Source organism: Rhinolophus sinicus, chromosome 11 (assembly GCF_057876585.1).
Source record: "Rhinolophus sinicus isolate RSI-liver-muscle chromosome 11, RSI-T2T, whole genome shotgun sequence".
NCBI lineage: Eukaryota > Metazoa > Chordata > Mammalia > Chiroptera > Rhinolophidae > Rhinolophus > Rhinolophus sinicus.
The window spans coordinates 3,015,949-3,038,626 of NC_142511.1; the positions used below are offsets into that span (position 1 = coordinate 3,015,949).

The 22,678-nt window shown below is 52.3% G+C and overlaps 1 protein-coding gene and 1 long non-coding RNA gene across 6 annotated transcripts in view; one reads left to right on the top strand and one right to left on the bottom strand.

Moving 5' to 3' along the window:
- RCSD1 (RCSD domain containing 1) overlaps positions 1-22,678 on the top strand; it is a 48,063-nt gene that overhangs the window by 15,682 nt on the left and 9,703 nt on the right. For 2 of the 5 annotated variants that reach the window (XM_074321973.2, XM_019747402.3), the window contains 3 exons: positions 16,831-16,932; positions 17,948-18,037; positions 21,814-21,882. In XM_074321973.2, the coding sequence (XP_074178074.2) occupies positions 16,831-16,932; positions 17,948-18,037; positions 21,814-21,882 (261 nt within the window). Of the gene's footprint in view, positions 1-15,466; positions 15,686-16,830; positions 16,933-17,947; positions 18,038-21,813; positions 21,883-22,678 lie in introns of those variants that run through there. The other 3 variants (XM_074321972.2, XM_088801547.1, XM_019747403.3) reach the window with 3 other exon arrangements.
- On the bottom strand, positions 5,502-14,795 carry LOC148756606 (uncharacterized). Its single transcript, XR_016022698.1, has 2 exons — positions 7,860-14,795; positions 5,502-7,769 (listed from the first exon to the last, which is right to left on the bottom strand). It is a non-coding gene; the product is annotated as an uncharacterized LOC148756606 (long non-coding RNA).

Here is a 22,678-nt window from a genome sequence, read left to right on the forward strand (position 1 = left end):
TCATGGGGGCACCGTGGGCCAGCGGGAAGAGGCTGAGCTGAGCTGGTGACAGGCTTCCTCCCAGTTGTTCCTGAGAGGGGCTGCACTCCTCCCCAGCTCCCCCCTCATCTGGTGGCCCCCAGGTGTTTCCTATCACCCAGACAGTCACCTTCTCCCCCGGGAGGGCGGTGCCCTGCTGCCAGGCCCTGGGTGGAGATTTCCCACCCCCGGCTTCTATCTCCCCTCGCTCCCCCTTCCTCGTGGAGCCTGGGATTCCCGTCTTATCATCTGGACTGGACAGCCTCTGAGTTTAAAAGGAAGGGGGCCCCTTTAAAGTTGAAACCTCACCATGGCCAGATACTGTGGTGTATTTTCAGCCAAGAGGCCTAGGTGAAAATACAAGCAGTTGTCAGACTGGAGCCAGGCCTGGCCCTTGTAGACAGGGCCCGACCAGTTGCTGCCTAGCTGGGGACACACATTCTAATTATGAAAACTGTGAACAACTTCAAAGCTGATGAGGCTTGCGTGGTTCTGCCCATCCTTCCAAATTCACCTCCATGTGTATTTTATGTTTCTGTGTGACTCTCATCACTGTGTACAAAACACTGAATTTCTCAGCCCCTTTTTCCCTTTTATTCTGTGCACGTCTCCGTGCATTGGCAATGTTGACTATTTGTCATTTTTAATGGAAACCTGGTGTTTTATTGCCTTCGTGCTCTGTAGTTTACTTCAACAGTTCTCTAAAATTTAACATCCAGATGGTTTCTAATTTTTCACCTTTACGTGAATAGCAATGCTATAGATAATTTTGTATAAACTGCACTTTCCTTCTTTATTTCCTTCATGTATATTCTAAAAATAGAGCAAAGCATTTTCGAGCTCTTGTTACATAGTCCTGGATTATTTCCTCCAGAGAGGGCAGAATTCATCCGTGTGTCATGCCAACAGCAGTTTTTCAGGGAACAGTTTCCCCCATAATCCTGGCAGCTCTAGCTTTTTATCATTGTAACAAGCTCTGCCAACCAATCATTGTACAGGGTTGCCTTATAGTTAACCTGCATTTTATTTTTGACGATTGCGATCCTGGGTCTTCCCAAAAGATACTTTTGGGTCAGGGTTTTCTCTGCTGGCTTTGGAAGTTTGTCTGCTTTCATTGCATTCTGGCGTTTACCGTACACGGAGTGTTATGTGGTTTCCTTAGCATGCTCTTCCCCTGGCAGACGTCAGTCTTCTGCAGAGCAGAGCAGTGGTTCCCACTCGTCAGTACATGTAAGAGTCATGTGGGGAGTGTTTTGAAAAGGCGAAATCCTGGCCCCTTGGAAACAGGGGAGAGGAGCTGGTCTCCTCTAACAGATGCAACCATGTGGAGAAGACAGACTTGCTGGGCTGGGTGGCCTGTTGTATCAGGGCAGAGAGCAGAGTCTGAGGTTTGCTTATTCTGTCACCTTCACATCTGCTCATGGGCTCAGCCAGATCCTGCAAGCCCAGCATCATATCCTTGCCGAATGGGCCTGTCATCCCTGCTCCTGGTGGCTCCCAGGGACTGATTTCCTGGGATTAGGACACTGTGAAGGAAGAGCACAGAGCAGATGGAGGCTACACGTCTCCCCAAGGAAATGAGCTCAGCTTCCTCAAACCCTCCCTCCTGCAGAAGAAATCTCAAGCGCGGAGGCTTGGAACCTGCTCGAGACCCTTCCTGACAACCGTCCCGCCATCCGGATGTCTTGGGCTGTTGAAGCGAGTGGTCCAGGCCCATCCCTTCCCAGGGAGGGTGGGCTGCAAGAGGGATGGGCTTTGCAGAGAGGAAATGGCTCCAACCAGATACTGCCTTGTTTGTTTTCCCTGTAAAGAAAAAAGACCATTTTTACTTATTTTGTAGGGACAGGCAGATATGTTTAATGCCTCTAGCTTCCTGCTGTCTACAGGTGTTTCCTATGGTGTTCCTGTCGGAAAGGACAGAGCTATGGCATAATCAGCATGGTGCCTGCGATTTCCAAAAAGGTTCCCCACCTCTGACCTGTGGGTGGCACCTCAAGTCCCCTCTGGGCGAGGTGAGGTGAACACACCACCCCTTGATAAACTGCCCGTGTGCTCCATCGTTCACCTGTGGTGCCAGGTGGGCTGGCTCCTAAAACCCACTGGTAAGAGGCATGAATGCGGAGAGTGGGAAGAAGGCCATCTTTGGTCTGCAGCAATTGCACTCTCATCCTTGAGTCCCCAGCTAAGTGGCACCAGTGGCAGGGCTGCTACGTACGTAGCTCCAGTTCGCTTATTCTTTACTTTGCCAACGTGGGACTGTCTTCCCACCTCCAACCAGTTATGACATTCCTGTAGAATGGCTGAGGATGTCTCTGCTGTTGAAAAGGCAGGATACTTGTTTGTTTTTACCCCCAAAAAAAGTGATGCATAAACTGAAACTTTGGGGGAAAGCCTGTTTTTCATGCACCAGAGAAACCCCTGATGGAAGACTCTTTTATAAAGTGAAGAAACCATTAGGAAAGCCCCATCTTCTCTCTATTTGATCTATTAGACTGTAGACGTGAATTTATGGAGCCTGTGTCTGTCTTTTACAAGGGATGGAACAAATATGTATTGAATACTTTTATGACACGGCTTATTTTTAAACCCTCACAGCCGCTCTGTGAGTTGGGTATTACTGATCCATTTTACTGGTTAGAAGACTGAGGCTCGGGATGGTTAAGGAGTCTAATAGCTGCTGAGGCAGGAGCTGAACTCGAACCCGGGTCTTCTCCTCCTGTCTGGAGTTCTACCCTGCAACCCGCCTTAGAATTCAGTGAGGAGGTAATAATACCTTTGATATTATCTAATTCCCAGAACAATGATCTAGTGATGGACGTGTCATAATTAAAAATAAATTCATCTGTTAAACTGAAAGGTACCTCCTGGGATTGTCCAGGAAAGCAGGTAGGCTAGGATAACAACATTCTTCCCATAAATGAGAAGTAGCCAACCAGCGATTTTCTGGACCGAATACTGTAGGCAGACTTTCTCTAATACCCTGAGGTTTGCTTTTTTTTTTTTAATTACTTGAACTGGCAACCCAGGTGTTCAAAGCTCACGCTCTAACCAACTGAGTCATCTGGCCGCCCCTCTGGAAGCTCAGCGGCAGCTCATTGTCTTTAATCTAGTGGAGGGCGCAGCCCACCATCCCATGTGGGAATCGAACCGACAACCCTTCTGTTCAGAGCTCACGCTCTGACCAACAGCCATCCGGCCGCCCCGCACTCAGTCAGTTTTCATTCCTGTCCTCTTTTTCTGTTCCAAAACTAATGAATACGTGACCCCCTGGGGACACAGTCTGTTTATCACCCTGAAATGTGATAACTCTACTGAGTTGTCCCAAACCTACAGGACATCAAGGAATGAGGCCTAAAGGAAATCATTTGTTTCTCTCTCTTTTCTCTCGTCCTGTAATTTGCTGAGAGGGAAGGGAAGGGGGACATTCTGGCTTTGGATCGATCACTTCCTTGAGCGGAGAGCAGCAAGCGTGTAACAGTGAAGGGACAGCATTTAAAAATGTGTTCAGGGCCCCCGATGGGATACATTGGCCTACATGTTTGTGAGCCTGAAAACAACTTTAAGGCACGTATATTTCATCTTAGTGACACGATATCTTAATGGAATTATTAACTTCACCCCCCCCCCTCCTCCACTCTGCACACCTGTGTCCTGTCCCCAAACACCCAGGCCCTGGTTTTGATATTTTGAGAAGACAGCTCACTCCAGAGGTGTTTTCAGATATTTGCTCCCCTGTTCAAACTGGACTTTCCCAAAGGATTTGGGGTATTAGAGTTTGAAACTCTCATTTCAATATTTAAAAAGTTTTTCTCTGATGTTTTTCATATTTTATATCTTGGAAATTTGCTTTCTTTCCCTTGAAAACATCGTGGACACCCCTGCAAATCAGTTCTAATTTATTCATTGAAATACACACACACACAATTTTACAAAACTGAGATCACAGCAAGCACACGGGGGTATTACTTAGGATTACTTAAGGGTTTTTCTTAAGATTTAATTCTATAACTGTATACGTTATACATACACATGCACGTGTGTATACACATACACACACCAAGGGTAGGTTGTTAGTTGTTGCTTTATAAAATTGGGGTCTTACACACTTCTCTGCATCTTACTATTCTCACTTTACAATTTTTCATGGAAGTTTGGAGCTCTCCAATTCACTCTTTTGAATGGTTTCCTAATAGCCCGTGATGTGGATGGACCAGAGCACAGCTTTCTTCTTATGGGAACTCCTTCTGTTTCTAGTGTTTGGCTGCTGTGACGGGCACTGCAGTCAGCTTCTACGTCCTTAGATGCTGAGGTTTTGTGTCTGCAGAGTAGAGTCTCAGAAGCATGGCACGGAGTCCAAACGTTTGTCTAATCTAATTTAACAAATGGTGCCAGATAACTTTCTCAAAAGGCTGTAACAACTCACATTTCCTCCAGCAAAGTATAATAGTTCTTTCTCTCATTTCCCAAACACTAAGAGCTGTTTCTCTCTTACCCCGCTCCCCTCTCTCCCCCTGCCTGCCCCATAAGCATAAAGAGAAATCTTAATGTTAATTTAATTTGCATTTCCCTGGCAACTAGTAAGTTGGAGCATCGTGGTGTGTTTACTGGCGTTTTAAATTTGCTTTCCTATGAATTGCTTCTCTAGATCCTTTGCTAAATATTGTTCTTGTCATTTTGTGAGAGTGTTATATATAACAGATATTATCTCCTTTTCATCTGTGTTAGAAATAATTTTTCATATCTACCTATCACTTCATTTATAGTATTTTTTTCCATTAAAAAGTTTTACTTTTTTTTTTATAGTTAGAGGGTTTTTTGTTTGTTTATTTAATGTAGTTTCTGGGATTTCTCTCTTAGTTAAAAAGGGAAACATTTCATTTCAACGGGCTTTTATCCTCTACCCTGCGGTTACAGCCTATGTTTTAGCTAACTAATCTCAGTGTGCCTTCAAAACGCCATGAACCCCAGAGCCAGGCGTGGGAATTCAGCAAAGCATGCTGGGAACTGTTATCAGAGGCTTCCCTTGGAGCACGTGTCCGTTCTCTGCCAGATCCTATAGCTGATACCAGCCTGGAATTTTGCCATCGCCAGCTCTTAGCCTCTGTCTTCCCTTCTTTCCCCTACCAGCCCCCTCCCCTATTTGCTCCCTAAATGGACGTTTTCCCAGCTCGCTTCTCTGTTTTGTCCTTCTTTCCGGTGGGATACATGTGGAATGTCCCTGAACTCTCCATGTCCCTGCTTCCAGGGCTGCCCAGGGTCACAGGGTCCTTTCCTGCCATCTGAGCCGGATCGCCCACCCTTCCCTGAAAATCCTTCTCCCTAAAAAGATGTCTGCGTCACTGTGGAGCTGCCTCAGTGTGTCTTTGCAAGGATCGGATTCAGGGCCTTTGTTTTCCTTGGCATTCCTTGCTGGGTTTACCCCTCAGGATAAATCCCAAACACCTTGGCTTCCTGTTTAATACTCGCCCGCATTTCTTGAGCACTTACTGTGTGCCACACTCTGTGCCAAGCGCCGTCCATGTGCTCTCGTGCTGGAGTCTCACACAAGCCTGTGATGTAAACGCCGCCGTCCTCACTGTACTGACGAGGCCACTGAAATGCACAGAGTCACCTGCCCATGGTCACCTAAGGAGCAGAGGGGAGAGGAAGCAAACATCATGCCTCCCGAGCACTCTCCGTAACCACCTTCTGAGCCGGCCTTACCGCCCTCCTTATGCCATGGCTTCCCCTCCTGGGTCCTCAGACACACGTGCAGCCTGAGCGTCATCACGCCCTGCACCGGTACACGTCTCATCCTTTCAGTTCTTAACTTGCGCTTGTATTCACCCACCTCGGCCGTGGATTTCCCCAGCTGGACTGTCAGGCCCCTCAGAGCAGCGTGCATGACTTGACTTCTCTGTAACTGCCCACCCCAGCCCCCAAAGTTGTGGGCCGATTGCTTTTTACTTTTCAGAACCGTCCTCTGGCCACCACTAAAATGCTGTTTGGCCAAGGCTTGTGTAGGGTTACAGAATCCTCTTAAATCTCACTTGGCTTGAAGTCACCTGCAGCTATGGAACCTGCCCTGGTTCCTGCTGCACGTAAGGGGTTTATGACCAAACAGGTCTAATCTCTGCATGGGCCAGTTCTTGGCCATAGTAAGTAAAATCTGTGGAAAGTAGGAAGAACAAAACAATACAATAAAAATAAACGCTGGCACCCAGGACACTTCCCCTGCACGTGTTGCTCAGTTACGATAATGAGCCTGCATAGTAGCTTCCATCCCCACATTACAGAGAGGGTCCACAGAGATGGGGCTGGGACTAGACTGCATAGAACTCAGGGGGCCCTGGGTTCTCCCCTCACTGCATCACACCCGCTGTTTGGAGTGCAGGCTGATGGCAGACAGGCCAGCATGGGCCAGTCTGGCCTCACTACCAGCCCCTGGAGGGGAAATGAGCACCATCCCTGCCCTCCGCTCTCTGTGGGGTGAATGGGGTGAAGGAGGTCCTTTTGCAATCCCACATCCTCTCTGCACGAAGTGGCCTGGAAGCCACAAAGTGTGGAGCCACCTGTCCTGGGAAAGGCCCAGCTCCCAGGAGGCACCAGGAAGTGTGTGGGGGGGTGGAGGGGGGTGGAGGCAGTGATAGGAGAAAGTCAAGCCTGGGCTGAATGTGGCTCCACTGTCGATATGAAAACCAAATCACCTTGTGAGTCCTGTGGCGGCTGTCTCTACAAGGAGTATGCAGGCCAGTGTCCAGAGAGATGTCTCGTGCGTGTGATAACAGGCAGCCCAGCCGCCAGTAAGAGGGTCGCACAGGGAGGCCAGTTTGTTTGTATTTTGTACCTTGTACTCAATGCGTCAGGCAGGGGCCAGGACGATTCTCTGCCTGCTACTGGGAAGCTCTTTCTCGGGTGTCCTGGGAGGGACTTCTGCTCTGAGCTTGGAGCCCCTGCCTCTCACAGGGCCCCAGAAAGTTGCTTCCCCTGGAGGTTAGTGAAGAGACACGAGGCATCCCTGGAGGTCCATTCTAGTCTCCGAGGCCCTCCTGCCCCCCGCCCCCCGCCTCCCGCCCGTGTCACAGACAGCAAAAATGTAACATGGCTAAGGGTGTGAATGAAAGAAAAGAAAACCTGCAGTGATTCCTTCTTTGTCTGCCTTGCCCGAGAAAACCAAAGTGAGGGGTAGTCTCCCCTAGCTGGGCAGGCGTGTCCCCACCCCTCTCTCCCATTTATTTTTTCTTGACAGTTATGCTTCTTTCGGCTTTGAATCCCTTGATCCAGCTTGGTCATAGTTCTTTTTTTCTTTTTTTTAATTTAAGTAGTTGGCATACAATATTATGTTAGTTTCAGGCGTGCAACAGAATGTTTGGACATTTATGTACCTGACAATGTGATCACCTCACTCCGTCTAGTAAGCACCTGTCACCATGCAAACTTAGCACAATATTATTGACCGGAGTTCCCTTTGTTACTGGCTTCTTATCCACTTGCCTCTTAACTGCTTTTAAAAGCCTCCTAGACTATTTCAGCCGTGCCATCTCCTCTCCTGAAACTCTGACCCAGAGTCTCTCATTTGGAACAAATCTGCACTTGATTCTGGTTTGAGGATGGGAGAGGGTTCCACTCTGAGAATCGTCTCTGGAAGGGGGAGGAGGAGGGCTCCTGTGTGAGCAGGTTGGGGGTACAGGGCTGCGTTTCCTCGGGGTTCCGAACTTCCTGGCAGTTTCCCCAGTTCTGCCAGAACTCCGGTTGTCCCCCTGCGTTGTCATCTACAGGAGAAAGATAACCTAAGTGGCCTCGAGTTTCTTCACAGTGATGGCAAATTCAAAAAGGAAAGAGGGAGCCAGCCCGCTCCTTACTTGGGCCTCAGGGAGCATCTTTGCGAGCCCCTCTTCTCACAGATGAGGAAGCAGAGCAGAAGGGCTGAGGGGGTGTGGAGAGTTCACACAGCTCCCCGATGGCTGGGTCAGTGGCCTCCGGGTCCCCAGTCTGCTCAGCTCTTGAAATAAAGCATCTGGACCCTCCCTTCTGACCTACAGGACAGAGCGTGTCTGCCCACAGACTTAACCCCTTATTCCCACTCCCTCACCCTTGGACCCACATGTGTCCCCTGGAGAGCTGCTGTTCCAGCCATTCACCCACCAGAGCCCCTGAGGGGTCCGCTCCCACTTGAGAAACTTGCCTGGTCAGGCTGGGACGCCAGGGCAGACACAGCCCTCAGGCTCCGGCCACGGGGCTCTCCTTTCCTGGCCCCTTCATGGTGCAGGGCCCTATGTGGTAGGTGAGACCCTCCCCACTACAGAAGCCAGAAGCTGGCTTCCTTCTGATGGCTGGTCCTGTGCCGTTACCCCACCCCACCTGCCAAGAGCATGCGTACGGCCCTGCTATGAGTTGGGCGACTCGTAACTGGAGTTCAGACTCACACCCCATTTGGTCTGCAACGTTGTGGGATTCAGGATGTTCCCGTTTGTAAACTGCTCTGCCACTGAGAGGCAGCGCCTGTCCTGCAGGGTGGGATGCAAATGGCAGCAGCAGATCCCTACGACCCCCATGCAATGAATTCTTCAGGACCAACTGGCAACAGCCTGGCACCTCTACAAGGGCGCAAGGGAGCCCACATTCCAACTGACACCTACTGCGTGGCAATCAGTGTCTTAGGTGACAACAGCAACAGCTAAAATGGGAGGGAAAACTGATCACATGCTGGGGCCTTATGTGTGTTACCTCATCTGGTCTTTATGACAATCAGATGAGGTACGTGCCTTATTTTACAAGTGGGGAAACTGAGGCTCAGTGAAGCTAAATGTCTTGCCTAAGATCACACATCTACTAAGAGGCAGAGTTGGGATTTGGACCCAAACTGTATGATCAAACACTATCTCCGAGCATCCGCACGACCCCCCTTTTGAAGCAGCATTTTACAGATGAGACTCTAAGCAGGCAAGTCAGCTGCCTCAATCCCACAAGCCGTAAATCGTGGCGCGGGACTCAAACCTGGGTTGTCCAGCCACAAATTCCGTGACGTCTTCGCTGCTCTTGCTTCCTGAGTGCTGGCGGCTGCCCTGAGGTGGACAGGAGTGGCTGGGTGCAGCCCTCTCCCAGCAGCTGCCATCCTCCAGTGGCCATGGCACCTTCTTGCCCACGCCGTGGGGCCCATGGGGGCCGGCTCCCTAGGACTCAGCACAGTGCCCGAGCCCCAAGGCAAAGGAAAGCAGACCTCCCGCTGACGGGGTGCGCCTCAACCTTTAAAAAGAACAGGAACGATGATGTGTACTTTCCAAAAATTAAAATGTTTTTATCACAGTTATGAGATAAAATGAACATAGAATAAAACTCACCTTAATAAGTACAATGTGATGAATGCTGACAACTGTGGACAGTCATGTCACCACCACAAGATGCACAGTGCCTGGCACAATTCGCATTCAGTAAATTGGCTGCTTTATTCTTGAGAAAATACACGACAAAAGGCTACTACTGCCGATTCAAAACCAGCTTCTCCAGAGAGACACGTGGGCTATGGTAACCGGGGGTGTAGACAGAATCACTCAGCATGCCTGCTGATGATGCTGGGCACAGAGGACACCTGAGCAGCCCCAGTCACTCACGGCACACAGGGCGGGACACATGGCACTGCCACCCCAGCGTGTCCTCAGTTGGTACCTGGAGGGGACACCCCAGGAGCCAGCCCCAGGCCCAAAGGGAGCCGCCAGAGGGAAGGGCAGGCGGAGAGAGGTCCGGCCATCAACAAGCCTCTGCAGGCTGAAGGCCAAACCCCCACCCTCCCAATGTCCCCTCTTCGTGCCAGGAGGGCAGCTGTTTTGCTCTATAAAACCCAAAAGACCTTTCAAGTGAAGGAACTCAGCTCATTTGGGTACTTCCTTTCTTGCCTCTTCTTTGGAGGGTGTAGCAAGGGGAGGTGGGAAAGATAATTAAAATAACAGCGTCAAGACCCCTTTGGCTCCGTCCGAGCTGAACAGGCTTCTGGGGCTCGTAGAGTCTGTCCCGTGCTTTGCAGACACTGTGGGCTCCTGCCTGGAGCCTCCCCGGGCAGCTAAGACTTGGAGGACAGACCAGAGATGTGGGCTCTGTCGTCATATTGGGCCCACACCTCCCTTTACCTCAGTTTGCTCCTTCCTGGAATGTATCTGAAAATATCAACGGCCTATAGGAAGACGCAAGCACGCTAGATAAATAAATAGACCAATTTTAAGTATGATTGTAGCTATGTCATGTGTAGGGTAGACGGGGTTGTTAAAACTGGAGAAGACAGGTACCCAGAGAGGGGGATAGGAAAGTGGAATGGATATTTAGCTCCAAGGAGAGACTGGAGGCTCAGGTGGTTAGTGTGGCATTCGGCAGGGAAGGTCTCATTCTTTGCCCTCGGGTTACTCTTCCAGGGACCTTGGATGAGCCAATGAATCTTAGTGAAAATAGCCAAGCCTAGTGTCCCCAGAGTCAACCCTGGCTGACACTCTGTGTCCATTTTCACTTCAAGATCCTGATCTATAGGTATGAAGCCCTCACAACGTCGGCCCGGGGACGCTGGTTGACAGAGGCTTCATTCATTCATTCATTCATTCATTCATTCATTCCTTCACTGGCATTTATTGAGCACTTACTATGGGCCACCTTGTGGGCCAGGGGATGGGGCCATGACCAATCATGGGCTTACAGCAAAGTCGTAGGCATTGGATAAGCTCCCCGCGTGCCGGCCGCTCACGCCTCCTTCCATTCGCTTCTGCTCTCCTGCCTCCCGGCGTCCGCCACACACTTTCGCTTGGCTCACTTCTCTGATCTTGCAGATGTGGGTTTCAACGTCACCTCCTTGGGTCTGGTCCCTTTGTCACTGGCTCTCCTACTCCGTTCCCGCTGAGGCTCTTATCGCCCTAATAACGAATAAACTGGGGTAAAAATAATGAAGTTTTGAATGTCTGTCTCCCTCACTGGACTGTCACTTCCATTAGGAAAGGACCTGTTTCTCCTGCTCGTGGCTATATCCTGGCACACAGGAAGCATGAATGAATGAATGAAGCCAAGATGTGGTAAAACAAAAGGGGGAGCAGAAGGCCCAGAACCACAGTGCCCATGGTGACCCCACCACAGAGCATCCAGAGGGGCTCCCTGCTATGAGTCCAGCTCCAGCCTGCAGGGGAGGGGTGAGGAGTGGAGGGACTGGGAGGGGAGGGGAGGGGAGCTGCTGTAACAGGAGAGGCTGCAGCTGACCGGGAGGTAGGCTCAGGTCCTTGGACAACTTGTTCTAATCTTAGAAGTTACGCCTCAGCTTTCTGCTATGGCCTGAAGGGCAAATGTCCCAGACCCCAGGACATACACACAAACGGTCACTCCCACTTGAGAAGCAGAAATGGCCCCTAGTGACTTGTGGGGCCTCCTGGGGGCTCTTAGTGACACTGAGCTTCTTCTGGGACCGGCCAGTGTGAGAGGAGCACGTGACAGGGGGTGCTGAACTTCCCTAAAGGGCGATAAGCTGTAGGTACTCTTGCTGGTTTTGGGGGAGCCCGTGTGCGTCACCCCTGCCAGCCACACAGAGCTACTTCTTGCAACTCTCCCTTTTCCCTAAAAAGAAAAGCGAGCAGAGCTGGTCAGAGGCTGCCACACTGACCACCCCTCCCCTCTGCACACCCACTAGTGGGGGAAGAATGAGAAGAGAAAAGGGGGCGAGGCCACTCCCCCGGCACGCTCTCCAGCTCCTGGGCCCCCTCGCTCGCCCTGCCTGTCTTCAGGCTGGGCCATCACCTGGTCACAGGAGCCAAGTTTCAAACCCAGGTTTGTCTGACTCCAAAAACCCCCAGCAGGTTCTCCAGGGTCTGTCCTGGCCCCTCTGCTCTGTCCACTTGCCCTCTCCGAGCACTTTTCTCTGCAGGCCACCTCTCACCTCTTGCTCCCAGCCCTGCTCTGCTCTCCCCTGGGCTCCCCACCCTTCTCTGCAAACAGCACCCCTGTCCAGCCAGCAGCCAGGGCTGGGCATCTGGACTCCTCCCTGAGCCTCCCTGGTCAGTCACTGTTTCTGGCAATCCTGGCTCCTAAATTGAGTCCTGTCACGGCTCTCCATCCCCACAGACCCTACCCCGCCCATCCATCTTGCACTCTGCAGCCAGAGGGATCACTGAGATAAATCCAGTGGTTTTGTTCTTTTGCTTAAAAACCTCCACTGACTTCGCACGGACCTTGGTACAGGGCCCTTCCCACTCTGGCCTTCGTGGGAGAGGCCGCTGGAAAGAGAGTCTGAATTAGTCCTTTCCACTTCTGTCATATTGTCCCTGTGCATCCCCAACCCCTGCAGACTCGAAACAAACTTTTTTCCCTGTGCCTGCACAACAGTTAGCACGTGTCTGAGAAAGTGCATACACGCGACCTCCCAAATCGCATTGATGAGGTCCTGTCACCACAGTGACATGCAGAATGAACCTCCCATTTCTGTTGTCCCTACTGTCCCTGGAAATGCACCTGGACACTAAGCGCTAGCCCCGCCTACTCCACCTGGATGCCCCGCCTACTCCACCTGGATGCCCCGCCTACTCCACCTGGATGCCCCGCCAGGCACCTGAGGCTGTGGGCTTTACTGGTTCTGGAGCCCCGGCAGCAGTCAGCACTGAGTCCCGCTGAGGGCTGCTAAGCCCTGTCCAGGCCACTGGGCTGCAGTCCTGGGAGGTCCCACAGAGGGACACACCCCAGTCTGTGGCCTGTGTGGGCAGAGTACCTTACCTGGGTTTTCCCGTGGGAGAGAATCTCAGAGGCAAGGACCTGCCATTTTCAGATCCCTAAAGCCTACACGTGGGTAGGGAGGGGGTATTTGGGACTTCTTTGGTCTTATGCGAAATATTCGATCCGTGTTCACAGACGCGCTCTGCCTGGTCTGGCTCTGGGTATTCTGCGCCTTTTCTACAGTCCTGTATCCATCACGTTCCTGCCACACTCGTCTTTTTTTTTTTGTCTTGTTCCTGTCTTCTTTCTGCTCAGAATGGTTTCCCCCCAGCTTTTCCCCAGCTGGGACCCAACTCAGATGACCCCTCCTCTGAGATGTCTTCCCACACCCCCATAGAAAAAGTGCCCTATTTTATCTTTTTCACGGCATTTAATGAGTGACTTATCTGTTTACCTGTGTATATGTTTATTGTTTGCTTCTCTCGCTGGAATGGCAGCTCTTTAAAGACAAGATTCTGTCTCGTTCCCTGCTGTCGCCGAGGGCCTGGGAGAGTGGAGGTGAGGAGGGCCGCCCCCCAGCAGAGGTCTGCAGTTGGTTCAGTGGGGTGGGGTGGGAAGGCCTGAGCCCTGGAATCCAGGTAACTCGGGGCCAGCACTTACTGACTTGAATAGCAAGTTACCGAGCAAGTCTGGGTGTTTCCTCTTGGAGAAGAGGTGTTGAGAGGGTGACAGGAACCGTTTTGAGTGCTATAAGGACCATGGCTCCCACGTAGCCGTCGTTCTGAGTATGTATGTAGGTTGAACGGGCTGACCTGGCTCCCAGTCCAGGGCCGTTCCCTTCATCTCGGATGCTAACAGATGAATGTTGGGGTGAACTAAAGAGTCAGGATAAGGTGAGAGTGTAAAGAAGGCTCTGGATTCATTGCAGCAGCCCAAAGAGACTGTCTGTCGACCCTTTTGCAGTGACGGTTTAGGGCTGGTCGTACTGGAAGGGCTGAGTGCCACACATGATCCATCTCAGTTCTAGAAGAGCAAGAAGCCAGCGGACCTGATACTTCCGGGGCTAGGGGGTCACCTGGCCTGTTGCTGGTGAGCAAGAGAACCCTCCTTTTAGCTGAGGGCAGGGGCTCCTCAGCGCCCAGGGAGAGGCTTCTCCTTGCTTCTCTTCCCAAGCTCTAGGTAAGGAAGCCTCACGTCCCTAAACCGTGGCCCAGGGACCATGACATATGCAGACCTCAGATCGAGGAGGAGGATGGAGAAATGGGCCAAGCAGGGGGCGGGCAGAGCCCGACTGGGGCTGTCCACAAGGTTCCACTATGGGGACGGCTGGCAGACTCCAACTTGTGTTTACTCAGTTCGGGAACACCGGGGACTTCCATGCCGTCCTGACACGTGGCTCCGCGACTCTCAGAAGAAAAGCCCCGTACAGATGGAAAGTGCATCACAGAGGTGATGTCTTCTGGTCTTGGCAAAGTCAGTTGTGGTTTTCAAGCTGAGCTGGGCTGGCATGGTGGCCCAGAGGGCTTGGTAAGCAAGATCTGGGCCCAGGGAGATGGACTGGAGGTCTGCCGTCTGTAAAGATGAGTGTCAACTAAAGCAGGATACAAAGGGACATGAGACCAGAAAACAGGCTTGAGACATGGAGATTGGCCCAAGAAGGAAGGACAGCTCAGGTCAAAGCCATGATCGAGACCCAGAGGGTGGAGACAGGCAGGGAGGGGCCTGCAGCTGGGCGTGGTCAGAGAGAGGAGCGAGGGTGTCAGAGGCTGGGAGCAGGTGCCTGGCCCTGACTCCACAGGCTGGGAAGGAAGCACCCTGGACTCTGTTAGACAGCTGACAGACCTCTTAGGAACAGAGACAGCACTTAGTCCCAGGGAGGCTGAGGGGTCCCAGGAAAGTCGGGGGCACAGTGAGGCCACCAAAGTCCTTCGTGGCACTAAGAACACAGTCCAGTTGAGAGCACGGCCTTACCAAACCAGCCTCAGGTCCGAGGGAGCTCCTGCAGGGGTCACTCACCCGCCTGGGGCTACGATGGTGAGCTGATGAATGCAGCGGGCGGGGGTTAGCAGGGTACTTGCCAGAACCACAAGGCAGAAATACAGGCCAAACTGCAAACAGGCTGAGCCACTGGCCCCTGCCTGTCCCCAAGGCCATGCTTCTCCCACTGCGCCTGTGCAACCCAGTGGCTAATACCTTTCACTATTTATGTAACACTTTACAGGTTGCAAAGCACCTTCACAAATTATGCTCCTTAACTGATGTCCATTGCTGGATTACCAATATGTGTTTCACATATTAATCCACTTAGCTTCTCCTGTGTGACTCTGCCTAAGTTGCTTGCCCTCTCTGGGCTGCAATGTGCCCAGCTGGCAGAAGGCAATAATCAGTCCTCCACACATGGACTGAGAAGTGTCTGGAGAGGGGCTGGTGGTGCGTGGATTTCCCAGGCTTCAACAAGCTCTGGCGTCCTCAGGCATTCTAAAGGAAGCCCATTCATTGGGGTCCAGGAAAATAAACTCAGACGGATTATAATCTTACCTTCAACCCTGCTTTTAAGCCCTAAATGCTCCCAGAAGCCTCTTTGTTTCCTCGCCTCTGCGCCCTTTACCCAGCCCTGTTTCCAGACAGGGAAGTTCAGGAGAAGTTCTTGATTCCTGTGTGGCTCTATTTTTATCTGGAATGTATCTTCCTGCACCGCCAGTGATGGGCGCCCTTGGAGCCGAGGTCAAGTGCGCGGTCGGCAGGACCCGTGGACAGAGAGACGGATCTGCTATGGGGGCAGGAAGTTAGGCAGATGGACAGACCCACTGGCCCGGTGTCCTGCCAGGAGCGGCTCCATTAGCCACAGGGTCCCGAGGCTGTTGTTCCAGAGGGACAGTCGTCTGTTTGCCTCTGAGCGCTCCCGACGCAGCGCGTGTGCTCAGACGGTGTGCGTCCTGTGCCCTGTGCCAGCTGGGCACGAGCCAGGGTGATGGAGAGGTTTCCCAGCGTGATGGGGAAGTCGGCATCTGGAATAGAGGTGAATCCTTTTACGTCTTCACGCAAAGTCAGCGTTTCGGTGTTCAGGCTGGGATGGGGATGAACTTGGATGACAGCAGGAAACAGTAAAGGAGGCCTTCGTCCAGAACAGTGTTCACAGGCCTGACGGCCCATGGCCCCGCCTTCTTCCCCAGCTCTAAACCAGCCTTCTGCACGATACTTTGCCCCCGTATACCCCAGTATGGCTCTGCCCCTGCCCTGCTCCGAGGGGCAGCGCCATACCAGGATTGATGACAGCTACTTTGGAGGGGGACACCCAAACAATAAAGCGTGGGGACACTTTTAGCACAAAAAGGAGGGTCTAGGAAGTACAGGGGTGGGGGGACATAGGGAGGCAGGCTGCAGGACACAGGGAGGGGTGCGTGCCCTGTGTTTGCAGGCCACAGGACCCAGGGAAAGACAGAGCTGGGCTTGCTCAGGCCAGCCGCTGCCCAGACCCTCCCAGTTTGGGCAGGCAGCCTGGAGAGGGAGTTTACAAACTGTGCAAGAAATGCCGTCATCATGGTCACAAAAAAACAAAAGCCTAACGTCTCTGGGTCTGGATATTTAAGAACCATAATTAAAGCCAGGTGGCTATGCAGGCCGAGTGTAACATCGCAGAAGTGGGGTGACAAACGGCCCACGCGAGTGAATGATGTCCAGGGGAGGGGTGGTCACAGGGACCCGATGGCCTGCCCTGGTGGCAGAGCAGCTTGGAGAAGCCAAGTTACTTCAGCAAAAAGGAACCGCAGGGTGAAGGGGCGAGCGTCTGGGTTAGGACAAGGACGCTGAGGAGAGCAAACTCCTAACTGAAACCGTCAGGAGGGCTCCAGGAAGGACTCACTCCATGGCCTGAAGTCATAACAACCCTCCCAAAGCGTTTACAACATGCCAGGCCTTGTCCCGGTACTTCAGAGACATAGTAAAGCATCTAATCCACAGACCAGCCTGACGAGGGTCATACTCACAACTGCGGGTCGGTCGACTGAATGGTATTTTAAAAATCTTTGCATGCAGGAGGGAGCCGATTGCAAAATGCTGTTAAAAGACCTCCTTGTCACAACCCCCCTGCCTGTGACCACCAAATAAGATGCCCAGAGCCGAGTGTCCATCTGTTGTTAACTGTCGCTTCCCCTTGGTTTGCAGGAAAGACCCGCAGAGACCAACGCCAGTGTGGACAGCTCGGCGCCTCCCTCGGTGGCCCAGCTGGCCGGGCGGTTCAGGGAGCAGGAGGCAGCAGCAAAGGAGGTGAGTCAGGCTGTTTCGCAGCCCCTCTTTGGGCGGGGAGGGGAGGGGGCTGGAGGAAGGGGATGTCTGGGTCAGGCCCAGAGGAGAGGGAGGGGGAGGCTTGGTAATTACCAAATTAGGAAGAGAAGCCACAGAGGGGTCCCCCTGAATGTAAGGAATGTCGCCACTGCTGGCCGGACAGGGCCTCTGCCAGCGGAGGGAGGCTTACACTCTGTCCAGGAGGGGAAAACGGGCAGAGAGCTGGCCGGCCTGCCGCCAGCGGTGGAGTCTGGATTCCTCTCCATCTTGACTGGCCCCTGGGAGAGACTTAGGTCTCGCACGGCTGTGCCAGGCCTGGGCTGGCTCAGAACAAAGAGGTTCCCACAGCAGCCCTGCCACGAGCAAAGAAGGCAGGGAAGCACGTTGCAATAGGAAGGAAAGGGATCCGGGGACCAGCGGATTCTAGAAGGATCAGAAGGACAGTGTCCACAGGGAGAGATGGACTCACCGAGTTTGAGGAGCTCACTAGACGTGAAATGCGGGAAGGGCACCCTGAGGTGGGGGCGGTTTATCGTGGCCCCTTGGGGCAAATGAGAGTGCGGTTGTGTGCTTTTATAGGTGTGTTATTTTGCACTTTTGTTTTCCTGTCTGAAAAAGTGGTCCATCATTTCTAGACATTATGGGGATGTCATAAAGGTTGAAAAACAGTACTGCTCAAAGGTGCTGGCAGGGCTTGGAAACTGGATGTGGGTTTCGTTCTGAGATGTTATTTCAGGTCAATGGATCTGCAGTAAAAAAGGATCCTCCAGCAGGAAAGGACTAGGAGAGGCCGCAAGGGGTAGACAGATGGCTGAACAGGATCCATTTACCGCGTTAATGGCCGGCCTCAAAGACATGCCAGCCCTGCCTCCATTCTTTTCTCCTCCAGACTTCCCTGAGCATTCCTAAAAACCAGTTTCCACTTCCTTCCTCTCCCTCCCTAGAGCCTGATTCGCTCTCTTTTTCTCTGTGTGTCTGTCTGTCACCCTCCCTCCAGATGCCAGCCAGTAAACCAACCAGAAGGAAACCGCCCTGCTCCCTCCCCCTGTTCCCCCCCAGGGTAGAGCTGGGCCAGAATGGTGGAGAGGTAAGTGCACAGCTCGCTGCTGCGTATGGACTCTCCTTCTTAGAGGAAGGGCCCCAAATCCACATGTTTTGACCGCAAAAGCTGTGTGGGCGATGTCTCCATTCCAGAGTCAGGAATGAAGCTTCTCTTCTAAATGCTTCCTGAGTCCTTGACTCTGAAACTGAGGCTCCTTCTGCTCCCTGTCCCTGAGCGCCCTTTGTGATTCGTCAGGGATGGGAACACTATTTTTCAAGCCTGGGAATTTCGGCAAAGAGAACGGACCCTATAGTGTTACACACACACCCCATCCAGGAGCCGCGAAAGTTAAGCTTCGCTCCCATGTCTGACATAAATGATCTTCCAGGTGGAGAAGCACCTGGGTACCGGGGCTCGTTTACATCAGGCAGAATTGTAATGTGAGAATCCCATGGCATCTTGGGAAGGCTGGCTATTGTTCTGGATCATGGGAAGGAAACAGAGCGCACAGGAGGCCTCGTTGCCCTCAGATACAAACAGCCAACGTTACCACCATGAGAAAAGCTCTGGTATCCTAGACCATAGCCAGCAATAAACCCCGGCTGCATGCTCACCTGTGCTTCGTTGTCTCGTTGCAGCCGTAAGAGAGTTGAACTCCTCCACGCCCCGTCCCAGCAGCCCATGAACCTTCATGGGGGTCGCGGTCCCTGCCAGAAGTGAATTTGCTTGTTCTCTCATCCAACCTGGGAGGCCAAGCCCAGAACAGGCCGAGCCACCCACATCAGGGCCCACCTCCCACTGTAGCCACCTCTCCCCCGCCCTTCCTTTCTGGGGACCAGCGGCCCAACAACAGACACTGCATACCTGTGCGAACCTGGGCCAGCCTCCGGGTGCCTCCGTTTTCTTCCCTATAAAGCGAAACATTTGGAGTAGTTCAGTGGTTTTCAACCTTTTTGTCCTCTCACAGCGTATACGCAGAAGCCCATCAAATAAAGCAGAAACTCACAGCTGCTCCTGGTCAACTGTGGGGCAGCGGTCTAGAGCCCCATCTGCTCTGAGAATACCCCCAGACCAAATAAGCATCTTCTTCTAGGATGAGAAGCCCGAGAAGCACAGTTTTAAAATACACTGTTTTCAAAAGGAAAAAAACCACTACATTTTTTATTGGGTCTCTAGCGCTGACATCATGCTTCTGTGGCTTCGAGGGGTTAGCAGGCAAGGCTGTGACCAAATGCACACCAAGAGCTGCCCGAGGGCCACTTCTCCTTGTGACCGCCACCCCCTGGGCTCGGGGTCTATGCTGGGACAGGCTGAGGCCATGACTGCTGTGAGACTGCCCCCTGATGGCCTGGACTTGGACAGAGAGTCCCTGCACCACACTGGGCCTGCTTCCTTTGTTGCAAAATGGGACAAGGGCTCTAGCCAGACATGATGGGGCCAGTTGGGGATGTTTTATTCCCCAGATAAAAGCCGAGTGAGTTGGGTTAGTCCAGTGGCTCTGGGAGAAATAAATGTGCAAGTTTCACCCCACAGGGCACCAGCCAGCAGTTAAGTGGCATACAGCAGCTAAAGGCTGGATAAGTAGGAGGGTGGATTTTAAAAGGAGATCTCGCCTGGGGTGACAGGCTGCCTGCACATGGGAGGGACCCTGCTTCCAGGATCAGCGACTTTTTGTTGCCTTGAAATTCACATAGAAATAAAAAGAGCGGCCAGCTTTATCTGGCTGGGTTGGAGGGGGGCTGCTGCCCACACCTCTCCTTTCTATGCTCACATCTGAGCCTGCAGGAGCCCTGATGCCGAGCCTGGGGGCCCTGAAGGGGGGGCCGGTCAGACTACCCCTCATTCCTAATGCATAGCCCTGCCCTCTCCCTGTGCCTGCACCGGCCTGCAGACAGGGTGACCAGGATACCCATCTCTTGAGAACCCAGTCCAAAGGGGGTTCAATGTGGCCACAGACCCTGCCTCGTCTGCCCAGGGAAGGGCTGAAAACACTCCCCTCTGAAAGACCAGGTCCATAATTCTAGACATTATAGGAATGTCTTACATGGACGTATACACATCCACATAGAAAGATGGAAGGCTGTTGTTTACCTGCCCAGCCGGTGCCACTTGTTGGGAGCTGCTTGTTAAATGGTAAAGGAAATGCTGCCACCTGCTGCCATCCTCAGGAACTGCATGAGCGGCTCTTGAATTCTGCTTTGCAGTTAGTTCAATTCAAATCAACAAGGATTTTGTGGAACCTGGGCTGGATTCCCAGCCCTGTCCTGTGGAGAAGGGGCCATGCTTATTAATTCCCACTCTCTTCCGAAGACAGTAGTCAGCTGGGTAAGAGACGCGTTTATAGTATTACACAAGGTGAGCTTTGTCAGCAAAATTGTAGTTGCAATTTCTAAAAACGGTATCTTCAGATACACTGGCTCATGTGAGATTTCAGCGTAACACACAGAGGTTAAGGACAACCCAGTTTGTCCTCACCATGGACACAGGGCGCCCTGGAATACTGCTCTAGGAACGCGTCTAACAGTGTAAACACCTGAGGCCAGAGGCCCCTGGGAGCTACAGGGCTTCTTAGAATCACTGGTTCCCACCTGCACGCCTGGGTCTCGGTCGAAGAGGCTGTGGCCCAGGCCTCCACCCAGCTCCCCTCGAAGCAGAATTAGAAGGGCCGGGGGCCTCCTGGGTCCCAGCCAGTGACTGTCCCATTGCAGCATCTCTCCTGCGATGCTGGACCTTGAAAAGGTCCCAGGAGTTCAGCTGAATCAGTCTCCTCCTTCCTTCACTAAAATACAATTATCTCGTTCAATACGTATCTCAGAGTATTTCTAGGGGTTGGTGTTATTCTTATGATTCAGGTAAATTAGTGTTGGGGGCGAGGGGCAGGGAATCCAGGGTGGGTCTCCAAACCATAGGGAAACCCCTCTCCTACGTGGCCTCTGAAGGTTCATGAAGGCTTCTGCCTCTTCTCCTTCTCCTCTGCCATCACCACCATCATCACTGTCATCATTCCTACCTGTGAGGGTCAACACACCTGTGGAGCCAGATGCAATTGTAGGGATTTGGCACAAAGCAAGGAGTCAATCTTTTTAGATAACATAAAATTAAAGACATAATTCTACATACATTCAGCTAACAGAGCACACACGTAGTTTTATATATGTGTCTATACCATCGACCGCTTCTAGAAGGCAGAGACTAAATCACAGTCATCTTTGTGTAACCAGCACCATGGCTGCCATGTACTAGATGCTCAATAAATGTCAGCTGAATCAGAATGAATATTCAATGTTTTGGACAACGACCGTTTATAAACAACACCGTTGGTGGGATTTTCCAAAATATCATTAGTTTAAGTAAGAGAGGAACTTCAAAGGTCCCTCTGTCGGGGTTCACTCCTGGTCTGGGGTTCGCTTGGTTTGTGACCCACAGGACAGTTGGTCATTTTCCCCTTTCTCTTTGAAATTCCCTCCAACTATTGACTCATGGTGTTGAGCGTTGTGAGGGGTGGACAAGTTCCCCCGCAGACATAGCGGGTTCCCTCGCAATGACCATGAAGTCATTCCTCCTGGAACATTTCGGAGGTCTGTCCAGCCTGCTCTCATTCATAGATTCAAGCGGTCTTGCTAGTGGAGAGATGCAAGAGGGAGGGAGGGGGGAGGGGAGCCCTGTCCCCCTAGCTCTGGTGAGGTACGTGGGCCACTGAAGCTCAGTGGGGAACTGGGGAAACCAGCTTCTCCTCTCCCTCCCGTGGCTTCTGAGCTCCAGCCAGAACCCTATCTCCTTTCGCCTCACTCATTTGATATTTTGCTGCATTTGCTCTACAGAAATCACCCAACACGAGCCACCCCCCGAAAGTCAAGGTGAAGAGCTCGCCTCTGATTGAGAAGCTTCAGGTAAATACAAAACGGTTGCCCGTCCTACCTCTTACCCCACCCCGCCTCTTATCCAACATCTGCATTTCTGCCTCCCCTGGAGAGTTGACTTCTGATAACCAGCTAGTGACCAAGTTGCCCTAAAGGATGAGCTCTACCCCGGGGGCAAAGGGCCAAAATAAGGACCATATCCAGCATGCGCTTGTGTAGTTAACACCTAAAGGTGGCTGATGAATAACGGGCTGCCTCAAACATCTTGTAGAGTAAGACGTGCACCAGGGAGAGCCCAGGGCCTGGATGCAGCCACAGGCCATTCCAGCCCCACACAGACAGGGCTGGAGTTCAGCTGCCAGCCCCTGCCCTGGAAAGGCCAGGTTCACAGTGTGGAAAGCATTCTGCCCTTCCTCCCCCAGTCACCTTGTGTGCCCACAGCTGGGCTGGCTCCCCTGGGATGTAAAGGAAGCATACAACCCTGCGTTTGAGCTCACAGTCTTACAGGGGAGACAAGATTTTTGCACGTGACACGATAAAAGACACACAGGAGAGTGAACACCAGAGATCTAAAGTGTGTGTAACCTCCGACGCCCACTGCTCTGGACCAGGGTTTCTCAGCCTTGGCATTCCCCCCTGAAGTGTCATTCATACAGAGAAGCCCTGATTCCACCCCAGCTGCAGGGAGAGAGTGGGCTGTCACTCTAAGAAGCCGCAGGGCTCCCACATACGTGACAGGGACCTCTCAGATGGGATCCCAGAACTCGGACGGCCCTCCAGCAGCCAGCTGAGGGGTGCAGCCCAGGCCCCCACCTCTGCGGCTGTG